Source organism: Falco rusticolus, chromosome 15 (genome assembly GCF_015220075.1).
Source record: "Falco rusticolus isolate bFalRus1 chromosome 15, bFalRus1.pri, whole genome shotgun sequence".
NCBI classification, from domain to species: domain Eukaryota; kingdom Metazoa; phylum Chordata; class Aves; order Falconiformes; family Falconidae; genus Falco; species Falco rusticolus.
The window spans coordinates 22,996,102-23,022,231 of record NC_051201.1 but is presented as its reverse complement, the minus strand read 5'-3'; the positions used below and the strand labels follow the sequence as shown (position 1 = coordinate 23,022,231).

Below are 26,130 nucleotides of genomic sequence, written 5' to 3'. Positions count from 1 at the left end.
CCTTGGCCCGGGCACCCGGTGCCTGCCTGGGGACCCAGCCCGAAAGCCCGTCGCAAGCCCCGGTTTTATCCCGGTTTTATCCCATTTTCTTGCATGGGGCTGTTCTGTGGCCAGCCGGACGGGGAGGCACAAAATCCGGTTCTTTTTGTGATGCAGGAGAGGAGATCGCACATATTCTGTGTGTAGACAATTTGCTTTTTGTTCTCAGCGTCAACTTTTAAATTTCTTACAGTAAATGTCTTGACGCGGTACCAGATTCGGCCTTGCTGTCGCTTTGTGAAATGACTTTGATGCAGGAAGGGGTTTTGTCATGTTGTATGCATCCTTTTCTGCTCGGTGTAATCCTTAGGGCTTGCACGTTGGTGAGAATGAGCTCGCTTTTCTGTTTGTGACTTCCTTTTTTTGTTTTTTATTTCACGCAGCTTTCCCCCTCTTCAATAAATGCACGGCAGTTCCTCACCTCCTGCCAGTTACTGAATTTTGGTAATACACTCCAGAGGTGTTGTTAGAAGTACCTGAAATACTGTTTACCACTTCCAGCATACGTGTGTTTTGTTTCAGTGCAGGAAGTGTGTAAATATTTTTCTCAAGTTCTGGTTCATTCTGCTTCTGCAGAGCCTGTTGAATTTGCAAAGGAGTCTGTTGGGTATAAGACACAGCTCTGTATTGTATTCAAGCTGTGGTTCTTACTTGAGCCGTACCGAACATTCCACTTGAGTATGGAAGACATCATTAGAACTGAAGCAAGGAAAAGAGCAGTTTTAGCATAAAAGCAAGCCTTGCTTTGCCCTCATTTTAGGTTGATACATGTTTTTTTTTACTTCCATCTTGCGTTTCTTCTGGATGTATAGAGCTAGCTCAGTTTTAATGTCCTCTCTACTTACACTATACATGAGAGAGGTTATTAGGATGAACAGAATGGCTTCATTAACGCTCTTGAAACTTTGTGGGATATTTTGGAGGAGCAGTGTTAGAACAGAAGGTGTGAAACTTGAGGCTCCCATAGCCTCAAGTGGCCTTGCAAACTGAGGTGGTACAGCGAGTCTCATCCAGTTTGGACAGAGCTTGGGAAACTGCCACTACGGCGTTAAGCTTTCTGGCAACTTGTGCCTGCAGCGTTATTGAGGGAAAAAAGCTATTTCAAGAACTGCTTTTCATATTAGTGGGCTTATCTAGAATATGACTCGTAGCTAATTTGTGTGTATCGCTACCGCTCTTACAGCTGCAGGTTGATACCTGCCTGACCCATGTTACTCAGCACTAACCTGAAAAAAATAAGTATACATGATTACTGACTTGCTTAGGAATTTCTGCAGGGAGCCTACTCCGGAACGTAATTTCTTCTTTTCCTTTTAGTACTGCATGTTGAAGAACAACTGCTTTTTCTGACAAAGATTTTTTGGAAGTCAGGTGTTGATCATTATTAGGCTTATCTGCTCTCTCAGAAGAGCCGGCCTATTCCTTGCCCTATTCCTCATGCTTTGGCAGATTCTTCATCACTCGTAATGGCAAGCTGTGTTGAGTTCTGACCTCTGGAGAGCTCTTCCTGCTCTGATGGGCTTTTTTGTACATTAGCTGTTTCAGATGTATTATATATATTGATTCTGTTTACATAAAAGCTCTGCGATTCACTCATCCTGGCAACTCTTGCTTCTCTCACCTCTTCTTTACCAGAGAGGGAATGCTTGAGGGAGTATTAGAGCATTGGGATCACAAATGCTGTTTCTTCCTGTGCTTGCATGTGCTTGAGAAATACGTGCCATAAGGAACAGCTGCTGCTGCTACCCGCACACATGAAGGCACGCACACACTGGCTGAAGTGCTGGTCATCAGCTTCCACACTGGAGCTGAGAGAAACCAAAGCCTTGACTCAGTGGTTGTTCTGTTTGTGTTAACTCACTGAACTGTACTGATTTGTTTTCTTAACTTTAAACCTCTCTTCATCCATTTGGCTCTAGTTCAGATGCCCAGTTAAGTCTGTCTTGTACTAAACCTTGATGTTTTAATACAGTATCAAGCTCTACTGCTCTGCAGTGCTACGTGGTCTTAGAGATGCATACAGTTCCAGAAAATTTCGGGGGTTTTTTCTTCAAAGGTTATACCTACTGATCATAAAAGCAGTCCAGAACACAGCTTTTGTTCTGTCATATTTTTTGCTGAAATTTAGAAAGAATCTCTGTCCTGTCTTGGGTACGGTAATGGAAGATGTTGCTTTTTTTTTTTTTGTACTGTGGGCTATTTGAATTGTGTTTAACAGACCCTGTTTTCCTGCTCCTCCTGCTTCTCAGTGATGATCCGTCATTCTTCAGGAATTAAGTGAGATATGCTTATTTTAGACATATTTAATGTGAAAACTAACCAACACCTGCTCAGCTGAGTGATCTCAGTATTTTCTGATTAACAAAAATAACCTTGAAAGGAAGAGTACAATGAACATGAGGTGGGTAGGGAGTTTTATATTTCAGGTCGTATTAACATGCAGGTAACTATACACTGACCAACTTGGTTTTGCTGTCTAATATAAATGAAAGCTAAAGTGAAGTTTCCCCTCATTTAGTATTATAAATATTTGGAAACTATCAAATCTTAACGTCTTTTCAATATGGTTCTTAACAGGTGAAAATACAGAAGTAGTGCAGAAACAGCTCTCAAGAACGGTGCAGGTAATGTGTGTTGCTTAGGGGAGATCTGTGATAGAACGAATGGATTCCTGAAGAGCTGTTCTTTAACTATCCCTATGTCATATTGTGAGTCATAGATGTTTACAGTTGCATTTCTTATGTAAAGGTCTGGTTTTAGAGACCCTTCAGTTCCAGCCTTTGTGCTCTTTGCTGTCAGCTACCTGAGGATTTTGGGGTGCTGTATGAAGTTGATATTAAGAGGCGAGGCCAGGTATGTTTAAAAGCATTGAAGAGCAGAAGTAGTGCAGTGACCAGTTAGGAGATGCTGACCAGTTAACATAGAGGAGGGCTGATGTACTGGTAGCAGTGCAGCAAGCTGTGCTGCAGGGTGTTTTCTTCACAGCCCGTGGTTCAGGTAGTGTGGCCGAATACATACTGTTTTGTCAGTCAGCTGTCGGTGTCGTCTTATTTTTCTGCCATAGCAACAAACTCATGAAGTTTCTAAAGCTTCATGGGTTTCAATGGAGAGCTTCACTCAAATGGTAAGAGACTGTGAACTAAGTTCAGCTTATACTGAAAGTCTTACTTTACCTCTCTTCTTTTTTTCCCCAGAATCTAAGAATTTCTGTTGGCATCATTGAACTTGTCAAATTCTAACAAAACAGAAGCCAAATCACAGCTTGTTTGGAGCGTAAAATGCACCTTTGTCTGTATTATTATGCATCATGATTAGAAGCTTGTATGTGTCTCAAAGATCAGCAGGTAAAGTAGCTATCTGTAAAGTAGAGGAGAAAGTAGTTTGGTCCAATTATATACAATATATTACTTGCCATAACTAGGATGTCAGAGTAAGCCTTACTCCCACTTTCAGGTATTTAGAATGAGATTGCTGTTCTGAAAGCTTCTGAAATTCCCGTTGTGGGGTTTTGGTGTGTGGTGTTTTTTTTTTTTTTTTTTTTTTAACAAACCAAAACGCAAACACAAGGCAAAACGTAAAACAAAAAACACCCAGAAAGCCCACCACCAAATAACACTGGGAGGTGAGAGATATGTTTGCCTTGGCTAAGGTATTTTTTTCCACTTCTGACACTGGAATATCCCTAGCTGTAGTACTGGAAGGAATATTGTATAGCTGATGCACTTTGGAATGCTAGGGAAATTCCACGAGGTCACAGAAGTGCAGATGTATCACTATTAGAAGGAGGTGGAGTGGATGGACATGGCAGCTAGTCATGCAGTGCTGTGCAGACACCTGAGCTACCCTGGGTATTTGATTAGCACTGCATGCTGATCATGCATGTATATGGTTTACATTATTACCAGCTCTCCCATTTATTCTTGATACAGAATTTAGTTAACAGGGAGAGAAAAGTATGTAATTATTCCTTGTAAATAAGGCTTTAGGGAAAAAAGGGCTTGTTAAATTTATTACCTGACTTTTTTAAAGGTATCTCTCTTGATGTTAAGGATCTTAGAGAATATAAAAATCAATACTAAATGTCTGTAAATGCGATTCAGCTCAAGATAGTTCAGGAATAGTCTGGGGGTGTACAAGACTGAATAGTTTCCATGGATGTTCAGCAAAAACTGGTAATTGCTTGTCAGTTTGTTTTTGTTACTGATTTTGTTGGTGCAAAAGGTCTGTTGATTTAAAACTTCTGTGTGATAGAATTGTGGTTCATGGAAAAGCAAATGGCACTAAGGCAACCGTTACGATTGTCAGGTGATGTAGGTGCATGCTAAGGTTGCCCTATGTCAAGTTGGAAACAAGGTGATTCAGCTGAATTTAAATCAAGGCACATGGTATCCCAGAAAGTTGTGGCTGAGCTGCGTTTTGGAGTCATAGTGGATGAATAGCTCAAATGTGAGTTTCTAAGGTGATGCTGTGACAAAGAGGCTAATGTAGTTCTCAAATGCAGTAATGGAATGAGTTGCATTCTTGCCTGTGTGGGGTGGGTTGAAGTCATTACCAAAATACTATGTACAGTTCTGGCATCAGCACTTAAATAAACAAACAAAAAACTACTTTCTGCAAGGGGGATTAATCTCCAGTTTGATGGAAATGTAAGCAGTAGTGCCATGCAGTGAAGTGTTAAGCGTTAAATGTGCAGCTTTTCAGCATAGCTGAGAGGTGACTTGATTTAGGGTCCTCAGATACCTCCCTGGCAAGATAATACTGGATATTAATGAGCTTTTTTAATTTTGCTGACAAACGCAAGAAGAATTTATAACTGGATAAGTTCAAGTTAGACTTTTAAGTTTTTCACACTGCAGGTGATTAACCATTGGATTATGATAGGAAGAGTGGTTGTGCATTTCTTAATTTCTTAACATCTTTGAATCAAGATTGTGGCAAAAAATTCTGAATGTTGCTTCAGCCAGCTGCAAGTTACTGAACTTCTTTTGTTTCATATACGTTTAGAGAACTGTAATTCCTCAGAGGTCAGACTTGGTGATCAAATGAATGGTGATCATGCCAAAGAAAAGAGATGGGGAGCAGCTCTTCTTCTGTTTCACCAGCTTCCCTCTTTCTGAACAGGGTAGGTGTAGGACTTCTCCTCAGAAATCTGGAACGTGCTCAAACCAGCAAAATCTTCTGCACAGGAGAAAGTAAGCAGGTATTGGTATATATTGGAGGTGTGTTAAATAGCGTCCCATATATTTAGTCCAAACTTGTGACTCTAAAAAATCCTTATCTGTGGCTGCAGTGTTAGTGAGCTGTTGGTAGGATGGACGTTGCTTCTTGGCTGCCAGGGCACAGTGCTGGCTCGCGTTCAGCTCGCTGTCTGCCAAGCAGCCTTAGGACCTTGTCAGCAGCGCTGCTGCCCAGCCAGTCACTCCCAAGCCTGTATTGCTAAAGGAGTTCTTCCTTCCCAGTTCATAGCATGGAAGACGCTCAGTGAGGCTGAAGCAAAGTGATTTTTATTGAATGCACTTCAGAAAATAATAGCTTTGTAAAATTACTTTGTGTTAAAATTACTTATTGAATCATATCTTATATATTGTATGTATATATTACATGTATTGTGTGAAATTAGTTTATATGCAGTGATCCTCATTTCGAAATGGATGCTGAGTAAAGTACTGAATTAATCAGGAGTGAAACTAGGGAGGGTAAAGCTGTGGAAGAAGGATTAACCAGCACTTAATAATTTTGAGCTATGATAATGCATCATGTGTGGAGACTTGACACAAATGTTTGACACTTTATGAGCTCCGGAGTGTTACAGTGAGTAGCCTGATGGTGGACTGAGCATTTCTTGGTGGAGATGGCTGAAAGGACTTTACATGTATTACATATGTTAAAAAAGTGTGAAGGGGAACATGTAAGCTTGAGAACTGTCTTAGCTGCAGAGCTGACTTGCATGTAATCCACGTGCTCCTCTGGATGGTAATTTCAACAGAAGCACCTGGTAATTGAGTTTGGCAATTCTGGTTTCTTCTGGCTGTTTGTAAGAAGGCAGGTAGCATAGCTCTGCTGCTACCACTTCTGTGTTCTTTGTAGAAATTCATTCTGTCCCGGCTTGATTGCTGTTCTGGGGTGTGGTTTCTAGCACTTGCACAAGGCCAGCTTTTTAGGTAGATGCAGGGAGTTTTGTGGTGAGCGTGTAGCTTGTAGGAGGAAGAAGTGGGGAAAACACACCACAACTGATGGAAAATCTGTTTTGGTAAGAGACCGTTTAGACGCTGTAGGTTTGGAAAGGTGTCAGCAGATCCAAATGCAGAGATCCCCAATCCCATGCCTGGGCGTTGGGATGAGGGTGGTAAACCACAGACGTGACTGATGGTTCTCCCTATGCAGCGTTTCCAGTTTGAGCTGTTCTAGGCAGACTGCTGGACTAAATGGACACAGATCTCTCCTTGTAGGGCTTTTTTTTTTTTTTTTTATGTTCATGCTGGAGAAAGGATTATTTTTTTTCTCTTTTTCCCCAGCTTATTGACAAAGGCTATACAAGTGTGTTTACAGCTCTTGCTATGTTGAGAATAACACCACAGCATTTAGGGGAGTAAAAGTCACGGCTTCCCATGAAAATTAGGTTGGCTTGCATCTGGACTGCTGTGGCCCCATCTCTTCCCACTTGCATGCTGGCAGTTGCATCACCAGGCAATGAGTTGGTCAGCTGAATTTGCTTCATGGGGGCAACTAGATGTAAGTGGGTGTGGAAAAACTGCAGTCCTGAGTTTGATTTAGGCTTTTGTGGAACCATGCCCCCAAAATTTTGAGATAAGTAGAGGCTTTCTATAGAAGTAGTTGAGACCACAAGTAGTAATGGCCAGTATTCAGATATTCGTAAATGTTTCTTACTCTGTTGAAATAGAACAGTAAACTTTGTTGTATGCTTAAAATCAGTGTCGAGAGAATTGAATTCTCCCATTGTTTAACAACGAAAGAGATGTTGTTGCTCTGGACTGGCTCCTGGAAGAGCTTTTCACTGCTGTAGAACCAGTAGTGATTTTTGGCCAGTTACTTCAGCTTCTTGTATGGTTTCTCCGTCTCCTTGTACTCAATTAGCAAAGCTGTTTCCTTGAAACCACCTCTAACATCCAGAGATTTAAAATGAAAGCAGGAAATGCTACTGTATTAAAAATGCACGCCTGTGTTGGGTTGTACATACTTGATGTAAGTGTAACAATACTACGTTTTAAAATAGTAGCTTTCTCCTATGTGCTAAACTGTTTGCAGTGGAGGTGTAATGTAAACTTTAATTTTGCTTTTCCAGTATGTACTACAAGAGAACCCTTTATAGAGACACTTGAGTTTTCAGATTACATGTTGGAAAAAATTAAAATGTTCAAGGCTAGTAGTTTCAGTCAAAGCTTATCAGATTATTAAAGCCTTTTTTCTTTTCTTTTCTTTTTGGAGGATGGAAGAAGTTAGTGTTATCCAGCATTCCTACTGAGTATATAACTTACTGCCACTTCTGATCTTTGAAGAGAGGTTTATCGCTTCCTGTGGCGATACCGAATACTCAAAAGGTACTCATTGATTACTTGATCCTTGCCTGCTTTCCGTATTAATGCACTCTTCTCCTTTCGGCTCAGGAATGACTACTGTTGACTGCTACCTAGAGCATTAGATGAACCTAGAGTAGTTTATACTTGGCTCCTGTAGTGTGTGTGGAAATAGTTTTGTCTTGTTGAAGCAGCTGCATCCTCTCCCTGTTCTACCAGCATTTTGACCTACATGAAGAAGAATTTGGCAGCTTCCATGACAGTGTGATGGAGCAGATTATCAAATATTCAGATGTCTGAGTTGCTTGACATGACATCTGTAATGTTTTTGGAGACATCGGCTTTGAGTGCCTTGTGCAACAAATCCTTAGGGATGTTTTTTCTCCGGCTCCACCATATTCAAAGAAGGGAATAGCACTGAATGTTTGTCCTGCTGTTATCAGTCCATCTCTCCCTGGTTAGAAGTATTTGATTCAGTGCAGTTATTGGTTGGTACGATAAGTTACCACTGGTTCTTCTCCCAGAGCAGCCTCTTCAAACAGTCTGTCCCGTGCTGGCAGCCAGGGAGTATTTTCAGCCACCCGCTGGCACTCAAGATACAACCTCTTGTTAAGATTTTGGAGAAAAGAGCCCACAGTAGTCCTTATTTCCTCAAAGACAGATAATTTTTTGTATTGGTTTATATTTACTCACTGTGGTCCTGGGTTTTCTCCTTCAAATTACAAAAAGTAGCGACGTCCCTTGTCAGTGTTGCTTCTGCCTTTTCTAGTCCTTGTAGGAGCCTTGTCTGATATGGGTCTTCGTACAGCCCTTCTTTGACTTCATATCACATGTGGTTTTGTGTCTCCTAAACAGGGATACGACAAGCCTGTGCTCTTCTAATGCTGTTCTCCTAAATGCTAGGCAGCTTTGTACATTCACCGCTCTGAAAGTGCAGGTCACTAGTAGATGGCAGAGAATGACTGTACTTCTGCACGTTAACTGAAGAACTGGTCAGTGTTTGAGATCTTGCCTAAGTGTTCCAGGTCCTCTAGAACTTGTGTGGAAGTGAATGCTGAGACCAATAAATCTTATGGTCCTAAGGGTATCGTATAACTATGCAGCATAGTTATAACTGCATAAATGAAAAAAAACCCTCACTGATCTGTGTCTGAAGTGTATCTTTCATTTTATATAGTGCCAGAGAATGGTAAAATAATTTGAGTTGGAAGGGACTTCTTCTGGTACCCTGGCTCGATGCAGGGCCATCTTTGAAGTTAATGAGGTTGTTTAGGGTGGCATTCAGCAAATATTTTCAGTAGCTGAAAGATCAGAGCTTTCACAACATCCCTGAGCAACTGACTCCAGTGTTTGACCACTCTGTTGCAGCTTGCCTGTTGCATCTTGTCCTTTCACTGTGCGTGTCTGAGAGTGTGGTTTCATCTTCTCTTTGCTTTCCTGTTAGGTAGCTGAAGGTAGCAGCAAGAGCTCCCCTGAGCCTTCTGCTGGCTGGCTGTGCCAGACTGTCCTTGTAGCTCTTGTGCTCCAGCCACCTCATTGTTTTGGCAGCCCTCTAATGGGCTCTTTCCTCTGTGTGCTAAGCTCAAAAATGGACACGTGGAGCATTTTAAATTTGCAGCTTATCCCTGTTTTCCTTCAAACTTATCAAACCTTGCCCATATGTCAAAGATCTGATTGGAATGTGAATTTGTGCAAGGTGTCTTATGCCAGAAAATATACTGGATACTATAACAGGAGTAACCGTCTTTCCGGTAAAGGTGGGTGGTAGTGGCTTTCCTTCCCTCTGGGATATCACCATGGAGTGAATCAGAGCAAGTGTGCCTTGCATTTTTGAAGTATGTATGTTTGCAATGCTGGGAAACTGCTCCTTGGGTTGTACGTTAGTAGGTTGATATTTTTTAAAGTGGTGTCCGAGCTGCTTGCCTCAAAACATCACATCAGAAAACTCCAGTAACTGATTCTCTAAGCAGAGTCAGTAATACCTTGTAAAGAGAAGAGTGATGGTAGTGCCTTGCATTAACTTGCCATCAGTTGTAACCTGCAGATGACCCTGTAGACCATTCTGAATTTGTGTTGTCTGTAGTGTGGAAAAGAACTGCAGCTATTACTGTTATGTTTCTCTTTTCCGCTACTAAGAGCGGAACAAAACAGATCTCTCCACTGTCATTTGCCAAGCAGAAGATGAGGTTTGAAAATTAAAAGAAATTTTTTTCTCGATTTAAAATTTCAGGAAAACCAAAGTTAGGATGAAAGAATAGCAGTAGATTAAAGGAAACTTCCATTCAATTAAGGACTGTTGGAGGGTCCTGGTGTGTTTCTTCCAGGGTGATACAGTTCCACACGGGAGGTGTTCACTTAGCACCAGGTGTCTTCTGGAGAAGTCCTTCACTCTTCTTAAGGCTTTTCTGTGTTAATTTACGAGTTTTTGGAAATGGTGGTTTTCCTCAGGATTACAAGTCAGGCATAAAAACTCAGCTACTAACAGTAACTTCTTTAATATGCTTACCGCCACTGCATGCAAGCTCTCACCAGCACAGAGCCTGGCGAGGATGCAGCTAGCATCAGCAGTCTTAATGTGCCCTTAGCAGTGGAGCACACCTCATGTATCCTCTGAGCATCCCCTGCTCTGGTCAGCGAATATGTATAGCACGTGTTATTTTTACAGAGTAAGTTGTAAGTAAGAGATCAATTCCAAATGTTTTTCTAAAAAGCTTATTATTACTGAGCAGCTACAACTCCAGCAAACTTCTTATCAGTAGTGCTCTCTGAAGCTGATAAGCAATTAAAAATAGACTTGCCAAGGAAAAAATGCAGCCAGAACCCAGACTTTACCGTCTTGTACTACATAAATGATGGAAGAACTGGGGTGGCGGGAAAGTACTTAAATTCAAAGGGTGTAGAACTAGTGTGAAATTCAACACTGGCCCGCATCGCTGCGTGGAGCAAGAATACATGCCTCGCTGGAGAATTACTCCTGTGGAGTTGCTTACTGTTCCCAGGCTTTTTAGCATGTGTGCACATTGAGGACTGAAAAGGATTACAGATGAGTGATAGTGTGATGTCTTGTAAATATTTTAGTTCTGTAAATGTGAATATTTTAAGTTCTTAATTTATAAGGGTAATGAAGCTAGCTTTGCAACGCTTTGACAAGCTGAGGCTGTTTTTCTGCAGGGTAACCAAGGTTAGAACTGGGTTAGAGCTGATTTTGTTACTTTATTGATAGTGTTACTTGCTGCATTGACAGTATGTAGTAGGTTATACTTGCTCTTGTTTACACCCCTTTAACAATAAAAACTGCTTTAGTGTTGTGATTTGCTGTTCCACAGCGCAGGAGAGAAAGGCCATCTGAAGTAGGCAGAACCAGCTCTAAAATGTCATATTGCACTCTTAATTTGACATGGGGCATGCAGAGTTTTAGGTTGTAGGAACTGCAGATGCTGGAGAGTTTGAGAAGAGGTAAAGAGAGGAGTTTGTAAAATGAATTCGTTCTTCCTGGTGGAAAGTTTTGAAGCAGATTAAAATACTCTTGGTTTTGTTTAAGGCTTTTTTGATAAGTGAAGGGGTCCTCAAGCAGGGATCAATGTTCTAAGAGGTGTGAGACTACGCGTTTTCTGTTAAACAAGCATTAAATACTCAAACAGTGCTTCCCCCCCTCCCCTTCTCTTCCCTTTCTTTTTTATTTAGTGTCACTAGTACGACTCATCTGTTCTGTTCCAGAACATCAAGAGCTGCATGAAGAATAGCCAGCATGAAGAGAACAAATCAGTCCAGGCAGAAGTGCAGAAGTATCAAGAACATAAATGTAAATTAAGGGGTTTTAAAGCGTGGTATGCATTCCATGCCGAGGCAGTAGTTTCCTGAACACTTAAAGCTTTCACTGTGCTGGAAGAAACCCTCTTGCTGTACTTCTCTTTTGGCTGGCCTGAGTGTTTGGGCACACCAGAGGCCTGGTCTGGATGGAAATAAGTATCTTTTTGGCTGGGTGAGTTCTGGCCTGGATTAGTTTCCTGACCAGTTAACTGCAGTCTTAGAAGTGCTAGCGCTAACATGAAGAGTAGTTGGGGTGATGTGGGTGGGAGCGAGTGGGCCATTCAGAGGCAGGGATGGCTTCTCTGACAGTTAGTGTGCTTGAAACTGAGGCCTTACTCCTGGTGGAAAGTGTTTTGGTTTTTTCCTCCAAGGTTGAGTGCCTTGGTGGGATGACTTTTTTTTTTTACTTAATTTGCTTTGAAGGTTGATTGTAACGGCACTTTTGGGGCCAAATGTATGAGAATATTTGGAACATGAGTCCAAATGAATTAGATGTGTGTATAAAACAGGTTACTTAAAACTTGGCCATGAGGGCCACTGTCTAGGGTTTGTCTGGGTTTGATTCTATTCACATCTCTTCCAAAACTTACTAATTCAGAAGAACTTCCCTGTGATCTGTGATTAATAAGCAAGGATGACTTAATTTAGCTCCAGGAGTTGGTCTTGCCCACCACCCTTCTACCATAGGTGCTTTCAAAACTCTTCTGGAATTTCCTGTCCTTGCTGGAACAACAGCAAACTGCACCTCTACATTTGGCAGCCTGACATTAAGTTAACTAGCACTGACTTCATGCATCAGGGTGTAATTTGTGAGGTGGCTAATAGTCCCTGCATGGGCAGCTGTTGTTCGTGGGGTAGGACGTACTTTACCATCCCAGGGATGAGCACCTCCTGCTCCTCTGATTCGAAGCCTGAATTCCCTTGTCCAGGCAGAGCATCGCTACTTAATGAGTACACGTGCAAAGATAACAGCTGTTCCCCCCTCAGAAGTTTGAATACTTGTTTTCCTCTAAGGCTTCATCTAGATCAACAAAATCCAAATACTTGTAGCTTATCATGAAGTCTCCAGAATGCCATGAAACTTGTTGCACTGCTTTCTTCTCAGGTGTGGTAGTGTCTGGTGTTGCCGTTTTGATATCATGCAGCACTGCATCAGATAGCCAGAGAATCCTGTTCTGGTCAGACAGATTTTGAAGAAACACCTGTTTTTGCTGTTAGCAATTTGCTAATAGCTTAAGTGAAACCCTAATTTAATGTGTAAGGGGGAAGATGTCCACAAATACTTCTTGATAAAATTATTAACCTTTTCCAGTATCTCCCCTACAGTATTAGACTTTACTTTTTGTGGCAATGGAATGTACAGGCTGTTTTAACCTGAAATAGTTTTACGTTCTCAATTTATTATCTTCAAGTGTTTTCAGTGGTCTTTTGTGAGCTACTTCATCACTTCTATATTATGAAGAACTGTAAAAGGGAGGGACTGGTTCAGTTTTATGATCTAGTATCAGATGAAAATTAATTCCTCTGACTCCTATTTCTAAAGTGTAAATATTTTACACCTGATAAAATTGCATGTTTGTCCTTCTGAAATGAACTGTCAGGTTAGCAGAACAGAATACCTTTCTTGAAATATTAAAAAGGCCAGAGTTTCCAAAAACATAATTATGGAAGTGTTTAATTCACATTTCTCTGCTTTCACTGGAGAGGTCTGTGTATGACTAAAGAACTAGTGTAATCTGGTGAGACTGCACTAGCGCTATTGGAAAAAATAGGGGAAAACTTAAAACTAAAATGTAAAATAATGTTAGCTAGGAATGGAAGGAGAAGTTAAGGAAGAATGGAACAAGGAAGGTTTAAGGACAAGAATTATTACTGAAATTGTCCCTACTGCCTTCTCAATAGAACTTTAATTCTCCAAACGTAAAGGAAAAACAAGGAAAAAAAAAGAATTGTTCTTCTAGAGATAAAGCTGAAATGCTTCCACCAGACTGCCTTCTTCATTAAGGCGTACCATGTCAAGTTAAGAGTTAGTTATAGCCCAACTGACTTGAATATGCGTGGGATTTGTCAGTAACTGCAGTGATTCTTTTTTTTTTAATTATTAGTATTATTTTTCTTTACAATGTACGTTTCAAGCAGTTGACATTATTGTATTAAGCTTTCCTCTCAGATCTAGGCTACAGCTTATGATGGCGGAATTAGCAGTGTCAGTTCTGGGTGAGCTGTGGTTTTGGGGCCTTTTGCCACCATCGGGTGCAGGGACTAAGAGGGAGCTTGTTCTGCAAACAGCTGGGGAAAGGCGGGGAATTGAGTTTCCTTCTGTCTTGCTGGGTGACCCTGTATGTACACTCTGTTTTCATGTCTTGCACCATGTGTCTTCCCTTGAGTTCTTGATCCAGAGCAACAAGTTAACTTTATCCTGAGTAACCGCAGAAAATCGCAGGGTATGCTGCTTGGTGACTGAAAAATAGGGGTCATGCTGAATGAGGGTTCTCATCACTTTGAGTTATTTAATGAGAAGTGCTGAATGTTTGAAAGAGCTCTGCTAAGATCTCTGGGCAGGAGCAGCAGCTGGGAAGATTGCTTTTGTTGGTTATAGAAGGAGAGGAAAAAAGAAAACGGGAGGGAAAAAAAAAAAAAGGCTGGAGGTAGTTGTAGGAATGTCGCAGGATGCGTTTTGATTCTTATTCAATACCAAGCTAGGTGTGGGTAATGAATGTCCTGTAGCCAGGAAGATGGCTTGGCTGTGCTCTCGAGAGTTCATAAGGGTAAAAGCTAAAGTTTTATTTTTGATAATGTCTGGTCCAAAATGTGCTACTTTCACACAAGTAAAAGGTAAGTTTGGTTCACAGTTAACAACTAATTGAATAAAATAGTAGTGTGTGGGTTTGATTATAGTTAAATGGTATTGAATATAAACAGGAAGGCGCCCACAAACTGGCTGTGCCCCAGAAGGTTTGCAGGATGCTGGAGAGAAGGTGATTGATTTCACTGTGGTGTGTACTTGGATGGCACGAGGTTGAGGGACACAGCTCAGTGTAGCCACCCAGCTCCTGGGATGCAAGGCTCTTGGTGCTCTGGTTTGCCTAGAGCAGGTGCTGCTGCTTGCGGTGGCCCTGGCACTCTTAACCTGCTCCCTTGACTGTGTCTGCCCACGCTTTCTCGTGGGGAATTGGACCAGGAACCAAACATGTTCTAACATAATTAGTTTTTCCCTGCATTAGTTTTTAGCTGGAATTAGTTCTTGATCGAGTTCATTATGGTGAGTGAATTATTCTATCAATGCGAAGAAGGGAAAAGGTGAGAGCAGCTCTGCCAGCAGCAGCGCTGTATTTTCCTTCTTACAGGGATTATGCAATGATTATGCAAGTTAAGAATGTTGTCTCCTGTCTGGTTAATGGAGGGAGAGGTGGGTTCCTCCAGACGCTAATTTAGTGTAGGGATGCACTTACAGGCTTTGAATCACTCTCTGGAAGAATGTATCCTTCTCCCTGCCCTGTTCAGGGAGGCCAGCCTTCCAGCACTGACACCTCTGTTGGGTAACCACCAACAGCACTTCAGACACTGCCAAAGCTGACTGTCTGAAGTGACTGACCTTTGCAGGGTCAGTACTTAGGGAAACCATCCTTCTACAACTATATGTTTGCAACTGCACCTATCTTTCCTGTAGCTTTTTTTACATATTTCCTGGGGCTTCTTCACATTGACAGGCCACTTTTTGTACACAGAAAAAGCACAAGCATTTATTAACCCATGATGAAGTTAACTCTTCTGTTCTAGGTTTCTTGCTTTTCCTTTTCCTTACTCTCTCAGAGGTGCTAAAAGATTTCTCAAAGTAATTGCTTAATAGTGGATTAATGAGAATGTCTTGGTTTTTTTCCATTTAAAGCTTGTAATAGATGCTTGTGAAATGGTGTATTTGATTGTTTTTATTTTCAGCGCTAGTGTTATAAGTGGCAAGGAAGAAATGAGAAAACAGCTGACAGTAGGCACAGCAGTCATAACCAGTGGCTGTGGATTTTAATGCAGTAGGCTAATGAAAGCTTTAAGTTTCCAGCATGAGAAAATTACTTAATAGAATAAACTTATCCCACCTTTCTAGTTATTGTGTTTTGTAGTAAATCTTTAATGTTTTGCATGTGATTGTACCATGAAAGTATTCTGTCCCAAGTTGTTCATAGGATGCTACTTGTTCCTTAAAGTTTTGAGCTTTGTCCAGTTGTTTCACGTTCCTAGGCTTACCTTTAAAACGAAATAGAAGAAAGAGTTGGTTCCCTCTTTCACCTGTTCCTAAAGAGTTAAATGCAAGATTCTTAAGCTTTTATACAACCTTTATTTATAATTGGATGCTTAAGTAACTCAAACCCTGTTAATCTTCTCTATTTCTGTGGGCAGTTAGCAACAGAATTGGATGAGAGTCTAGTATGAAATTCCAGCCTCTGCGTCTGTATCCACAGGATAACCTGTGGGTCTTTGGCTTTATGCACAGCTAGCCTGTTTGGATCTGGCTGAGTCTTTTCTCTGGGATGTAGTACCATGGCTGGACTGCTCCTACAACACCTTGAGCTGGGAAGCTTTATAGCAGTGTCTGTGATGTGCTGAGACCAAGCTAGCAAACTGTACTTGGATTTCATGGCCCTACACAGAGGTCTCCAAGCATCTTCCTACCGCTTCCATAATGGTGTCAAGATTTTTTGATTCTGGTGCCATACCGCATGGAGAACAAGAATTGGTGTGCTTTTAAACTGAGAGAAGGAATCTTTGAGAAGTGGTTGCACATACACCTAGTTCATACTCTGCATTTGTTGCCTGTCTAGGGGTACTACTGGTATGCCCAGGGGACTGGAGTAATTACAGTGAATTGGAGCAGCGCTAGGGAAGGCTATACTTAATGCTTTGTGGTTTATGTATATCTATTTGCTTTAGGAAAATTACATTCATGCCATGTTCATCTTTTATCAGAGAAGCCCTGCTGGAGGAAATGGAAAGGCTACCTGTTAAACTGCCTTGTCTTGGACTGTGCTTTGCTGGGAGGCTTCTCAGAAGAAAAATAGGGCTATTTCATGATGGGGAAGGAGAATGACCAAGACTCCTGCAGTTACTTTGCGTCCGCTAATGTCCTTATGTACTTATAGACAAACATATTGACTGCAAGCAGGAAGAAAAAAACACTAAATGCCCACTTGTCCATAAACCCTGTTGGACATCTTTATTTTTTAAAAAATGTTTTCCTTGCTTTAAGTGGCAGAAATCTGCATAACTGTAGCCTCTTCAGTGAAGTTTTTACTTACTCTTCAGCTTTTAAAGGTTCACAGGGTATGCAGGAGAAACGTGTCTCCCCTGTTCTAACATGATGCTTTATTTCTACTCCCATATCAATTTTAATAAGTGGGTAATCCATAAGTGTCAAAGCCATGACAGTTTTGGAGTAGGATGTGGATTGACTTTTCAAAGTGTGAATGTGTTGCAGGGTGTGGTTTTATTGCTTGCACTAATGTAGCTGCTGATATTTTCATTATTCTGTGAATGCCAAAAATTTACTGACAGCTAGGATTTGGCCTCATTGTTTCTATTGATTGGTTTGTCAATTTTTTTTTTTTCAAGTGAACTGTATATTACAGCACTAAATCTACTTTTCAATTGCTTTGAATGTCCCACAGTGTTTAATGAGACTGTGCCTTGTTTGGCAAAAAATAAATAGTTTGTTGTTGTTTGGTCCATGAAGCTTGATGCAGTTCAGAGTTTGTTTTTTAAACATTGGCTGAGAGGCAGGCAAATGCCTCTTTGACAGTAGCTTTATTATAAATAACCCAGCCAGAAAAACATACAGTGGCACTAACCATCCTAATATATAAACATCTGTCTGGGTTTGTACTGTCTGCGTTGACATCTACAGCAAGTTGTCCTTAATGCTTCTCCTATGGAGATGAGTGCTGCTGTCAGCCTGCACTGATTGAATGCTATGTTCCTCAGTCTTTTTGTGTTGTTGTGGTGAGTTTTACCAGCCTTGCTGTACTGGAAGTTTTCTTTAAATCATGTTCCTGAATGTTAAGAGTTTATACCTTCAAGCTGTGTGCTTTGGTGGTTAAGTGTGAGGCTTTCGGAAGGGACCTGGAATGGCAAAATACTGTGTTGTAGCTTGGCTGAGGCTTTATTCTGTGCTGCAGCTAGGAGGGCTGTTGGCATTAGATCGGTTTCCTTTCCAATGATTAAGGTGTTGGTTGTATCAAATGCATACCCCATCTTATTTCTGCTTGGTTTAGGTTTTTTTTAGATGAGCTGCCTATTGGTTATTTGAGAAAACTTAGGTCTGTTGCTGTCACAACTGTTTACCTGGCTAGTTGCATTGTGACAGTGCAATGCGCTGTTGGTGACACGGCGTGTCTTCTTTGAGTTGGTAGAGCCCCTTGCGCACACATGTGTGTGATGACTAGCTTGAGCTATTACATGGGCATTGTGTTGACTTCTGATGTTGTTTGGTCTCTCCTTGGCTACTCTTCTTGTTGTGGAAGCTCATCTCTTTTGTTTTTTTCGGTCTTGATTTACCAACTGTTAACTGCTGCTTTGTTTTCCTTTTTAGATTCAGTTATTGTGGAACTAAGCTGTTAGGTATAAGGTGCAGTAACTGGTAGGAAGAGAGAAGATAAAAGCCAGAAACAAAAGGTTGGGAGAATGGTAAGACAAAGTACATTCCAGCAGTTTTTATTCCTAGTGTTCTGCGATAATGGTCTTAGTTGTAGCAAACAACACGTGTTCTCTGAAATACTGGAGGCTTTTTCTCAGAATTTGGGTGTGTCATTTCTAGGAGTGTAAATCTGTGAAAAGTTGAGGAGCAGCTGCTTTATTAAAATTAGCGGAGAGGGAAAATCTTCAGCAAGCTGCAGGATCGCACCCAGTGGGTTGATGGTGACTCCTGCAATAAATAAAAAACTTACCTCTGAAATCCACTTTGTGAAAAAGGAGGATTAAGTTATTTTTAAAAAAATAAATAAAAAAAAAGCTAGCAAATAATTTTAAGACAGAGTGACTGATGGAGAATTGGTATGGACTTGGCAGTGCAAAGCTCACGGCAGCAGAGATGGAGAGTCTTTCCAGAGAGCTTGTTCAGTAGGAAAAGAGCCCATGTGTTTTGCTGAGTCCCCTTTCATCTCTGAAGCTGTGAGGCTGTCCTCTGTCCCCCCAGTTATAGAAGTACTTTAATTTGAAAATCCATGCTTCCTTGGGAAGAAATCTTGGCAGCTTGACAAGATTTTTGAGCTGATCAAGACCCCTGTATACTACTTTATTTTTATGGTACGTGGTTACCATAACCTGGAGTGGTTTGTAGTTTTCCTTAAAATACTGTAACGTTTCCCGTGCTGGCCACAGCCTGCTTTAAAAACGGTCATTTTCAGATTAATTTACATCTAGTGAAAGGAACGGACCGTAGTGCGTAGCATGGGAGAGGCAGAAGTGCATGCGCATCCCTATGCTGAGGTCGGGAGCGCAGGACCCGCGTGGGGGAGGTGTGGGAGCGCGCCCGCTGCGCTGCAGTGCGTGCGGCTGGCCGCTGGGGGGCAGCCGCGCCGCGCCGTGCGCCCGGGGCCGTGCCCGGTGTGCCGGGTGACCCCGGGCTGAGTAGCCCCTCTTAGGAAAAAAGGGAGCGGGAAGAAACAGGGCTGCCTTAGTTCCGTTACTGAACGGTTGTAAGAGTCCTTGTGCTTATTTCACACACGTGTGCACCCCTCTCTCTGAGCTTCCTTTAAATGCCGTCGTGCCTGCAGGTGGTGATTTGGCCTCGGCCGAAGGCCGTGTTCTCGGGCTGGCAAACTTTCCTGGCAGTGTGAGCCATGTGCCAAAGTCTTTGTGTACGTGAGTGACCCATTCCTTGGTGGACACGGGACTTTCTGACATGCAAGCCTGAGATGATCCATCCCTTCCTTCCACTGGAGGACCTGCTTCTGCAGGATCCTAGAGGACACTGGCAAATCTTGGCCTGTTGGCTTGCTTTCAGGTGACTTAGCAGGCTTGTTACCAACTTTGATATTGGCAGTTATTGTGAAGGTCCTTATGAGAGCTCCACCTCTCTCAGAGCTGCCTGTGCTTGTATCGAGGTTGCTGACCTCTGCTCTGTTCCTCTACAAGGCACCAAAATGGAATTGCATTAGCTCTGCAGATGGGCTTTTGCTACTTTTTCCCTCCATCTTAAATCTTTTATTACCCCTCCCAGCCATTTACCACATTCTTACATTTTGTTTAGCTCAGTCCTTCCTTTTCTTGTTCAGAGACTTGTAGTCACCTGAAAAGGCTGCTTCTCTCTCTCCAGATACTTGAGATAATTGAAAAACAGTTTGCTCCAAGTGTTTCGTGGTTGCTGTAGGCCAAAGACCAGTTCGGTTCTGATCGCCTGCTGGCTAGTGTTAAGTACTTACATCATCTTGCGTGCTTCAGCTGTTTGTCCATATGGATTTGCTCTGACTTGAAAAGCTGATGGGTGACAAAGGACAGGCGAGGCTGGATCCCTGCAGGAGCGTACGAAGCCGTGTGCCGGATCGCTGGGGTTCCGGTGCCCCCTGGAGATGCTGCTGCTGCAGCGGGATGCATATCAGGACAGCGCGTTAATAACGGTCCTTGTCTGAGCAGGCTGAGGAACAATGTGAGCTAGATTGTTCTCACAACAGAAGCGGAGGATACTAAAAAAGGCAGTAGAGTAAAAGCAAGGACTCTAAAAATAACAATCACATGTCTTGTGATTCTTGAAGCTAATGAAGACTGACAGCTGTGTTTCACGCTTCTGTATGTAAGCCTGTGTATTTCAAAAATGAGTATGCAAGATCAAGTGTGGATACTTGAAAGTATTATGATGTGAGATTTAGGTGTTGAGTTCACAAGACAGGTTAAATACATTCCGTTAGCTAGTCCTGAGGGGCTAGTCAGTTGAATAGGAAAATGCGGCAGCCTCTTACCAAATCTGGAATTTGAATCAGAACTTTTATCACATGCTTAGCGAGTAAACTGGCATTGTTGTTACTTGTTTCAGCAGTAAAATTGACCTTGGTACCTTTTTAACACTTCAGTGAGGGATATAATAAATTGTATCTTGATGCAGGGAATGTATTTGACATGGTTGTGGAGTCTGATTTCATTTTCCCAAAGTAAACCACTTGAAACAGCAGTAGAATTACGAAATACTCCTTTACTATGATTTTCACTATTTTCATTTGGGGGAAAAGACAGCTACAAAGTGATAACTTCTTTTAGCTATTACTAGTCTTGAAACAACCTTCCTGCAGAGCAAGTACGCAGGAATTTCATATTTTACCCTGGCCGCAGAGAATAATGCTGAACGGTCTGAGGAGGAAGAAAATCTCAATGTTATGCTTGTGTGGATCTCTTCTCAGAATTACAGTTAAGGCCCACAAAAATACTGATCTTTGGTATTGTTTGCTTATGACTGTGTGGATAAATTTAACCCAGGTACCATGAGAAATCATCAGAGCACACCAGCTGAGTCCACATCATTTTAAGTTTAAGTAAAATTTTGACCTGAGCCTTGTCTGCCCACTGCAGCTCCTTCGGCCCAGAGAGGGCACCATGCATCACCCTCTGCTCTGCTTGGGGCCAGGCGGTGCCCAGCAGTGGGAGCAGGAGTTGAGGTCCAGGCTGCATACACAAAATACACTTAACTTGATCGTGCCCTTTTTCTTTTTGTTGTTCAGAGAAGTTTAAACATCTAGGAAATAGTTGTTTGTTTGACATGAAACAAGTGAGGATTAATTTCTTGTGTTCAATTCTTAGTGCTTTTTCTTTCTGGAAGAGTTCTGCAGTTCTCAAATGTAATACTTTCTTTAAGGTTGGCTTTTTACTTTTAACAACATGTTATTTTTGTACCTTTAAAATATATAGCCTAGGACTGCCTCTGATATTGGTAAGCTATGTGAAGTGACTAATTAAGCTCAGTAAGGAGTAGTGCTGCTGTATGTCTTGCCTGTGGGATCTGTGGTCTTTGAGAGACGGGAACATGCATATCACTTAATTTCTCTTCCTTGCTTTCCTTCCTTTCCAAGAAACCAGTACAGTTGTCTCCCTTCAGGCAGCATTCTGTGATTGCCCGGGTTTGCAGTGGCGATAGGCTAGTGGAGACCTGTGGTTCTCAGATCCTGGTTTCTGAAGGGCAGCGGCATGTTGCCGCTGTTGAGCTGGTTGTTTTCATTTAGGCCTCTTCTCCCTCTGGGGGGGGTATGTGCGATGGTTAAAATATGTTGGATGGTGAGCAGCATTCATTCTCTTTGTTTTCACAGCAGGAAGGTGAAATGGAAGGTGAGGCAGTCGAAGCTATTGTGGAGGAATCAGAAACTTTTATTAAAGGGAAAGAGAGAAAAACCTATCAAAGACGCCGTGAAGGTGGGCAGGAGGACGATGCTTGTCACATAGCACCAAACCAGGCAGATGGAGGTGAAGTAGTACAGGATGTCAACAGTAGTGTGCAGATGGTGATGATGGAACAGCTGGATCCAACTCTTCTTCAGATGAAGACTGAAGTAATGGAAGGTGCAGTGCCTCAAGAAACAGAGGCTACAGTGGATGACACACAGATCATAACACTTCAGGTTGTTAATATGGAAGAGCAGCCTATAAACCTTGGTGAGCTTCAGCTGGTCCAAGTACCTGTACCAGTGACTGTACCTGTTGCTACCACGTCTGTGGAAGAACTTCAGGGAGCTTATGAAAATGAGGTTTCCAAAGGAGGCCTGCAAGAGGGAGAGCCCATGATCTGTCATACCCTCCCTTTACCAGAAGGCTTCCAAGTAGTGAAAGTGGGTGCAAATGGTGAGGTGGAGACACTGGAGCAAGGTGAACTTCAGCCACAGGAAGATCCCAACTGGCAAAAAGATCCAGACTATCAGCCACCAGCCAAAAAAACAAAGAAAAACAAAAAGAGTAAGCTTCGCTATACTGAGGAAGGCAAAGATGTGGATGTCTCAGTGTATGACTTTGAAGAGGAGCAGCAGGAGGGTTTGTTGTCTGAGGTCAATGCAGAAAAGGTGGTGGGCAACATGAAGCCACCTAAACCAACAAAAATTAAAAAGAAAGGTAAGCTCCCTAGCGGCAAGTGGGTTTTGAAAATGTGTGTGTTATGGTGGGATGTGATTGCAGTATGATTGAAGTGACTGGGTAGATGCAAGTGGGAGGAAAGCAGACACGCCCAGTGTCATTTACTCTTTGTATAACAGCGCTGAGCTCTGTTTCTTGGGTGAACCTCCTAGCTCCTCCATCCAGGTTATATAAGGGGCTCATTTTTCTCGAGCATGATGCTGTGGTATTGGTATTCCCATATAACTACAGCTGAAAATATTCTTCTCTCTGCTGTAATACTGACGTAAGAGTTTGTGCACACATGGTTTACATCAGGAACCAACAGTATAATTAGTTCTGTGGCTTTTTTCCTAACCAGTTGCTGGGTAAGGTAGGTGGTGCAAAATACAGCGATAGGTATGTTTTATTTTTCTTAAAACTGTAAGTTAAGGAACTGTTTTTAGAGTGGAGAAGGAACATTGAGTGCTGGCATACTAATAAAACTTGAATGCAAGCCAGCCATAGGCAATGACTGTTCCTAAGTATATGCAGTTGGATTTCATGGTGCATGGGTCACTTCCGACTTCAGATATTCTATGATGGTTCCTTGTAGTAGTTAAGTCCCCAAGAATCTTTCCTTTTCCCTGCTGCTCTCTTACATTATGCAGTAGACCACAGTACTGTGAAGAATTAAGATTATTTTCTTCATGCCTAGGTGTAAAGAAGACATTCCAGTGTGAACTGTGCAGTTACACTTGTCCGCGTCGTTCCAACTTGGACCGCCACATGAAAAGCCACACTGATGAGAGACCACATAAGTGCCATCTCTGTGGCAGGGCTTTCCGGACAGTCACGTTGCTGAGGAACCACCTCAACACTCACACAGGTACTCTTGCTTTTGCGTACATGGCTTTTCAAGGATCTGCTCTGTTGTTAGAACAGAAGTAAACCCACGATGGATCTATCTTAAATCTAATTCTTATGGAACAAACTAAAAAGAGAGAAACTGTGCAGTGCTGCTGTTTGTTTCTCATACAAATGCAGCTTTCTGCCTGGTCAGGTAGGTGCACAGCTTGTCCTGTGTACAGGGATAAAACTGTTCTTGGGCTTGATGTGAAATTACCTGAAGTTACAGAAATATTCGATTTGTCTTGGGCATGACTAGGAACTGTAGCATGTTTCTGTGCTTCTTACTGATTTTCTGGTATAAAACTATGGATAGTTGAACTGTAATTAGACTTAAGCTTGTTGTGACTTTTCTGCCAAAAAGTGTAATTCATATCCCTTGTTTTCTCTATGTACTTCTGTTATGTCTGACTGGGTGATTTGAAATTTGTAAATGACCAACTGATACAAAAACAATGGAGTCAGTTTCCTTGCTGATAGGATACTAATTCTCTAAGATCTTCAGTCCATTAGTTACACAAAAGCTCAGACTCTTGGGTATTATTTGCTGACCTAAACTTTCACAACATACAAGCAATGTGGCTGATTCGCTTTAATTAAAAAAAAAAACAACCAACAAACCACCACAAAAATTCTGTCCTGTATTTTCTTTTGACACTAAATCAAAGTCATCATCTTCCTGTTTCACTGCGAACAATTAGGTACTCGCCCTCACAAGTGCCCGGACTGTGACATGGCCTTCGTGACCAGCGGAGAGTTGGTTCGGCATCGCCGCTACAAACATACCCATGAGAAACCATTCAAATGTTCAATGTGTGATTATGCTAGTGTGGAGGTATGTTGGTTAATTGTTACAGTGCTGAATGCTTCCTTGCATGCCTCAAAGCTTGTTCAACATCTGTTATAAACTGCTCTTAGACATTTCCTCTTTGCCCAGTTGTTTAAGAGGCTCTGAGCAAAAAAAGTTATAAACCAGGTCTGCTCTGGGGTTTCCTCAGTTAATGAGAAAACAGTTTGAGAGCATTTATGCATAGAAATCCTAGGTGATGCCCACTTCCGCTTTGGAGATAGCAGTGTTGTCGTTGTGTCTTAAATTATTTGGCCTTTAAGATGGTTGCAGGAACTGTAGTGTGCTCCATGTTGAAGGGAGCAGCCACCTCATACTGCAGTAGGGCGTACCTTCAGACAAGAGGCACCCTCCCACTTTAGAAATGTGCATCCTGCACACTGTCTGTTTATGCCATTAAGGTGACTGTAGCCAAAACTAATGAGCCTTTGCCTCAGTATTGGTGAAAAGCAGTTTTGCTAATACTGGGTGATTGTCTAATTTGCTTGAGCAGATTAAGCTTCCTTGAACGCTGTCCCCTATGCAATATTGTCCTGGTGCATAAGTAACAGCTTTTATATTGTGATTGGAAATTTGAGCAAGGTGATAAGCAACATAATTTAAAAAAAAAAAAGGATGTCTGCAGTGGAAGAAGGCTACAGTAGGAGAGCTTGAGTAGGGGCTGTGAGCTTTTTTCCTAGCCATGCTGTGACTGCAGTGCTGTAATTCCAGGTCCTGTGGTTTGAATGCTGAATAAATTGTGTTGCAGTGGTTTTCATAGTATGAATTAGGAAAGAATAATCAAGTTGGTCCTTATGTGAGCTCTTGCTGCGTTTTGTAGACATAGGTTGGTAATTAAGCGGTGTGGTCAGGCTGAAGTAGAAAGTGCCTTAACATTTGTGTTCTTGCTGACCTTTGAGCTGGGTTTGTACCTTCTAAATAAAAGCAGGAGAGGAAAGGAATTAAGTCACCCTGTTGATTGGAGGCCAAGAATTCTGTCGTTCTTGGTAAGAAATTGATTTATCTTACCTCTCAGAGTAACTGGAGAGGACCCAAGAAAGCACCCTATGGAGAAAGAGGTACTGTACGTGGCATGCTAACCCCCTCAATGTTCTTTGGGTGCGTGCTTTCCCAGAACACTTTCTTGGGTGTTTCCAGAGTACTTTCAGATTTTAGCATGTCTTCAGATGCTGAGGTGAGCACAGGACATTAAGTCAGGCTGCACTGAGCGTGGGAACATGCTTCAAGCAGGACTGGGAATGAGGTTGGGAGGTGGAGTGGAGTGGGCAGGAGCGAGTGGCTGTGGGCAGTGTGAGAATGGCATTGAAACACGCTTACTTGGTCTAGTGGCAAGATAAAAATAACAGACTACCTTAAACTCTTGACTGATTCTTTATACTTTTGGCAATCTGACCTGCTCCATCTATGCTAACTTCAGTCTTGCTTTTGCCTGCCAGGTTAGCAAATTGAAACGCCACATACGTTCTCACACCGGAGAGCGTCCGTTCCAGTGCAGCTTGTGCAGCTATGCCAGCAGGGATACCTACAAACTGAAGAGACACATGAGGACCCACTCTGGTATTGATTCCATATTTTGTTAGTGTGGTGTTTACATTTTAGTGTCAGAGTGCTGAGGCTGCACACAATGTGTGCCAACACTTAAACAGCAAAAGAAATGCTATTTTGTAGTTTAATATAAAACCTTTTTAAAGTCTGTAGCTGAAGAGAATGCACCATGATTTGTTAGCGCTAGTAAATTCATAAGCTGATAGTAATTGCCGCACTGAGATACGAGCTTGGAGGATTCAGATTTCCAGTCTGTGACATGATAAAATATATGCACTTGTGGTATGAACAGAAGAAACTTCCGTTATGAGTGTTCCACTTCCAGTTGAAGATTGTAACCATTTACAGTTCATGCTTGAATGTAGTTGCAAAACCATCTCATGTATGCTAGTT

At 42.0% G+C, this 26,130-nt stretch overlaps 1 protein-coding gene across 15 annotated transcripts in view; it reads left to right on the top strand.

The window, feature by feature from the left end:
* Positions 1-26,130, top strand: part of CTCF (CCCTC-binding factor) — a 40,925-nt gene that overhangs the window by 5,418 nt on the left and 9,377 nt on the right. The window contains exons 2-9 of one of the 15 annotated variants that reach the window (XM_037409487.1): positions 3,234-3,383; positions 5,044-5,239; positions 7,486-7,598; positions 11,259-11,376; positions 21,665-22,457; positions 23,155-23,325; positions 24,047-24,180; positions 25,629-25,749. In XM_037409487.1, coding sequence (XP_037265384.1) covers positions 11,323-11,376; positions 21,665-22,457; positions 23,155-23,325; positions 24,047-24,180; positions 25,629-25,749 — 1,273 coding nt within the window. In that variant the 5' untranslated portion in view covers positions 3,234-3,383; positions 5,044-5,239; positions 7,486-7,598; positions 11,259-11,322. The other 14 variants (XM_037409491.1, XM_037409490.1, XM_037409488.1 and 11 more) reach the window with 14 other exon arrangements.